This window comes from Salvelinus sp. IW2-2015, unplaced genomic scaffold (genome assembly GCF_002910315.2).
Source record: "Salvelinus sp. IW2-2015 unplaced genomic scaffold, ASM291031v2 Un_scaffold1277, whole genome shotgun sequence".
NCBI classification, from domain to species: domain Eukaryota; kingdom Metazoa; phylum Chordata; class Actinopteri; order Salmoniformes; family Salmonidae; genus Salvelinus; species Salvelinus sp. IW2-2015.
Window position 1 is genome coordinate 87,004 of NW_019942814.1, and position 5,112 is coordinate 92,115.

Genomic DNA, 5,112 nt, shown 5'->3' on the forward strand with positions numbered 1-5,112 from the left:
GTGACCGCCACGGTCCTAGCTGGTACTCTAAATGTCGTGACCGCCACGGCCCTAGCTGGTACTCTAAATGTTGTGACCGCCACGGCCCTAGCTGGTGCTCTAAATGTCGTGACCGCCACGGTCCTAGCTGGTGCTCCATGTTACTCTAAATGTTGTGACCGCCACGGCCCTAGCTGGTACTCTAAATGTCGTGACCGCCACGGCCCTAGCTGGTACTCTAAATGTCGTGACCGCCACGGTCCTAGCTGGTACTCCATGTTATTGTGTATTTCTTTTTCTTTTTCTCTCTGCATTGTTGGAAAATGGCCCGTAAGTATTTCACTGTTTGTCTACACCTGCCGTTTACCAAGCATGTGACAAATACTATTGGGGAAAAACAGACTAGCGTACTTTCTGGTTAACTCCCCGACTACGGCCAATCAAGAGAAGAGATGATAACCCTGTCACTACTTTAACAGGACAACTGTCATAAACAGTCTTCAGCAAATCACCACAGATTATCCCCTATAACCCCAAGATGTACTGCTGTGGTTTTGAAAGCGGTGTTCTATATAGGGAATAGAAAGTCATTTCAGTAACACGTTGTTCCTCTCCTCCCTGCAGCGCTGCAGCAGTTGGACTTTGTGGAGGGACGCAGGAAGCAGTACATGAAGGCAGCGCTGCAGGCCAAACAGAAGAACGACATGGACACAGCCAGAACCATGCTTCGTACCGCCAAGGGACTGGAGCCGCTCATAGACGCCGTCAAGGCAGGCAAACACGTCGACATCAGCAAGGTGAATTTTCTTGCAATTCTTAAGTCGCGACCTAGATTGGAACCATTTGTCTTAGCTCAACCTGTCATTACATCCAACCTCGTGAAAGTTACAAACTGACACGTTTTACATTTTTTGTAAAAAAAACTACTTTATATTGAAGCAGTGGGCCTGCACATGCTCAGTTCGGCGCTACACGACCGTTAGACCCGATGATGTGTTTCCGCCATGACCTTAGCTAGCCAACGTCGCCATGACATCACTAAGAAGCGTCATCGAGGATTTCTATTGGAGAAGCAGTTTCTGCATATCTTCTTACGGTCTTTGCCTGTAGTGTACGAAGTAGAGTTGGGTGATAAAAAAAAAAATATATATATATATATATATTATAAATTTGACACAATTGCACATTTTAGTGGCCTTTTATTGTACCCCAGCACAAGGTTATTGAAATGCCACACCTGTCAGGTGGATGGATTATCTTGACAAAGGAGAAATGCTCACTAACAGGGATGGAAACAAATTTGTGCACAACATTTTAGAGAAATAAGCTTTTTATGTTAAAATCTCGCAGAAATGTTCCTTTTATTTCAGCTCATGAAACATTGAACCAACACTTTGTTTTATATTTTTGTTCGGTGTAGTTTTAAAAGGTAGGCTAATGTAACTGATATGAGAAACATGGCCCTATCAATTTGAAAAATGTTTTGCAGCCTAGATGAGAGAGAACATAACTAGGCCTAACACTGTTCTGTTTTGAGAAATTATTTATTCAGATTGTTTGTGGCTTTGTAACAATTTAAATATGTCATTGTGCAATAGATCACAGTTCTGATATTTTAAAAAATTAGACGGAAGGTAGGTCATTCCAGACATCTCCCTACCTAAGGAACTACCTCTACCTCTGTGGTGTAACACCTTGTCTGCCTGTGTTGTTCTCTAGGTGCCGTCGCCCCCTGGTGACGAGGATGAGGACTTCATCCTGGTTCATCACAGTGAAGTCCAGATCTCAGAGAAGGCAGATGAGGTCTACACTCAACTGGCCAAGATGCTCAAGGAACAGTACGAGGTACTAATTATCAACTGCTTGTTAGATAATGAAAGGAGAGGCTTTTTACACACCTCCAAACTCAAAGGCTAGCCAAATGGAGAAGTGCGGAGATATTAACAGATGGGAGCCCAGAGGAAACCCTGCTTTATCTATTGTCCTCTTCTGCCTTTTGACCTGCTGCGATACTGACTTGAGTCATGAAGTATTTATTATGACCTGGTACAATACTGACATTAGTCGTGAAGTATTTACTATGACCTGGTACAATACTGACATTAGTCATGAAGTATTTATTATGACCTGGTACAATACTGACATTAGTCATGAAGTATTTATTATGACCTGGTACCAATACTGACATGTTAGTGCATGAAGTATTTTATTAAGATAATACTGACATTAGTCATGTAGTATTTTTCTGACCTCGGTAACTATAGCTGACATTAGTCCATGAGTATTTTATTATGACTGGTACTAATCTGACATTAGTTCATGAGTATTTTATTAATGACCCTGCTACTATACTGACTTAGTCATGAAGTATTTAGCTATGACCTGGTACTATGACTGACATTAGTATAGTAGTATTTAGTTATGACCTGCTACTCATATCTGACATTGAGTCATGTAGTATTTATTATGACCTGGTACTATTACTGACATTAGTCATCGTAGATTTATTATGATCTGGGTCTATTCTGACATTAGTCATGTTAGAATTTATTATGACCCTGCTTACTATACTGGCATTAGTCATGAAGTATTTACTATGACTGCTACTATAACTGACATTAGTCATGAAGTATTTACTATACCCGGTACTTATACTGCATTATCCATGAAGTATTTCTATTTTTACAGTTTCAAATGGATAGAAATATGTTTGTTCTCAACATCCTACACACATAATGAACAAAGTGAAAACATGTTTTTAGCAATAAAAAATTTAAATACAGCAAATCAAATTTACGTAACTATTCACACCCTTCGTCTACATGTTCGCTATCAACTTTTGGAGGGCCCTCTCCGGCGTCGGCGGCTGTGGTCTATAGGCAACTGCATCACTACAGACCCGGGTTCGATCTCAGCGGCTGTGTCGCGTCGGGGCCGTGCGCCCAGGGAGACGCAAGGGGCGGCTCATAATTGGCCCAGTGGCGTCCGCGATTAGAAGGTTGTCGCAGGCGCGGATGTCTCTTGGCCTTGTCGCCACTAATCAGGGCCGATAGACCCTTGGCTTGGTCGCTTGTAGGCGGCAGACCACTCTGGGCCATTGCACCCTGACCATGGTCGCCAAGCTGTGACTCGCGGTGGGATGAGCTGCTGGCTTCCGGGTTAAGCGAGCAGTGGGGTTGTGTTTCAGAGGACGCATGTCATCTCACTTTTCGCGTCTCCCAGTTCGTAGGGGAGTTGCGCAAGTGGGGCAGTCACTAATTTGGTATCACGTAAAAGGGTAAAAACGTACCCAAAGAAATAAATGACAACAACAAAGATTCACTTTTGGCACGATAACGAGTTGAGTCTTTCTGGGTACGTCTCCAAGAGCTGTCAAGCGCCTGAGTGGTGTACCATATTTGCCATAATTAATTTGTTGAAAGATTCTTAATACTTTGTCTAGGCAATGATCAACGATCCTATGCGTTGACAATGATTTTCATGTCTTGCTATAGATTTCAGTAAATTTCTTCGGGCACTCGAGCCTTCACTGTCTTCTGGTGTGTTACTCCAGTGTAGATGTGGCCTTGTTTTTAGGTTATTGTCCTGCTCGACCAGGTGTATTAATCTCCCAGTGTCTGGTGGAAGCAGACTGAACCAGGTATTCTAATATGGATTTTGCTGTGGCGCTTAGCGTCTTTCCATTTCTTTTATCCTGAAAACCCAGTTTTAACGATAACAATCATTACCATTGACAGGTTGCAGCCACACCATGAATGCATTTTTATTTTTTCTCTCTCTGTGTCCTGGTAGAAGTGCATGACTTATCCAAGCAGTTCACTCTCTGGTAACGTCGCTGAGACCACCAAGTAAAGAGACCATCCTGTACACACGCTAGCTTGTCTGTCTGAATGGAAAACCAGCACAACACAGCAAATGCATGGACTAATTCCATGGCCTATACAACACACTTGACACCACGCACTTTAACAACGCATCATTCTGCGTTGTGGTTATCTGATTTTCCGCCCGTGTGTGGTGTGTCCTAGGTTTGAGAGATGGCAGAGAGCTGTAAGAAGAGTCTAGGAGATGTTGACGCTGTCCCAGTCTAAGAGACTGGACCTCCTAAACATCACTTTGAGGAGAGGACATACCACCCCGTAAAGGTTGTCGTCTCTCTTTTCTCTCTATCATACTTATCTCTTCTCGTTCTTCATATCACTCTTCTGTGTTATCCTGTCTTTTTATGTCCCTGTCTCTCTCGTTTTAATTCTGTCTCTCTTCTTTCCTGTCTGTCTCTGTCTCTCTCTCTCTCGTCTCTGTCTCTCTCTCTCTCTCTCCTGTCTGTCTCCTGCTCTCTGCGTGTCCTCTCTTCTCTCTCTGTCTCTCTCTCTTCTGCGTCTCTCTCTCTGTGTCTCTAATGGATTCTTCCCAGAGCTCAGTGTACGGAGATGGTGGTGGTGGTAGTCAGAGGGATGAAGTCTGCATGCCTCCTTCAGGTAACATTTGACCCCTGCTGTACCTCCTTCCTGTATCTCCATCTGGTATTTTCCCTGTATTCCCCCTGTGGTGGGTGGACCTCCAGTATTTGAGTTCCAGTGGTCGTCCTCTCTTAACGTCTCTCTGCTACTGTTGCGTCTCTCTCCAGGTATTGAGTCAGTGGTCGTCCTCTCTTACGTCTCTCTGCTCTTCGTCTCTCTCGCAGGTATTGAGTCAGTGGTCGTTCCTGCCTGCTTAACGTTCTCTGCTCCTCGTCTCTCCAGGTATTGGAGTCGTTGGTCGGTCCCTCTCTTACGGTTCTCTCTGGCTCTCGTCTGCTCCTAGGCTATTGAGTCAGTGGTCGGTCCTTCTCTTAACGTGCTCTCTCCAGGTATCTCTGAGTCAGTGGTCGGGTTCCTCGTCTTAATGTCTCTCTGCTCCCTCGTCTCTCCAGGTATTGAGTTCAGTGGTGCGGTCCTCTCTTAACGTCTCTCTGCTCTTCGTCTCTCCCAGGTCTTGAGTCAGTGGTCGGTCCTCTCTTACGTTCTCCTGCTCCTCGTCTCTCTTCGCCAGGTCATTTGTGTCAGTGGTCGGTCTCTCTTATCGTCTCTCTGCTCTTCCGTCTCTCCGCAGGTAATGGAAGTCAGTGGTCGGTCCTTTCTCTTAAGCCGTCTG

General features: G+C 44.6%; 1 protein-coding gene across 1 annotated transcript in view; it reads left to right on the top strand.

Annotated features, from left to right (window-relative positions):
- Window positions 1-5,112, top strand: part of cc2d1b (coiled-coil and C2 domain containing 1B) — a 45,198-nt gene that overhangs the window by 22,266 nt on the left and 17,820 nt on the right. Inside the window, exons 14-15 of the mRNA XM_070438908.1 lie at window positions 604-776; window positions 1,699-1,824. Coding sequence (XP_070295009.1) covers window positions 604-776; window positions 1,699-1,824 — 299 coding nt within the window. The remainder of the gene's footprint in view (window positions 1-603; window positions 777-1,698; window positions 1,825-5,112) is intronic.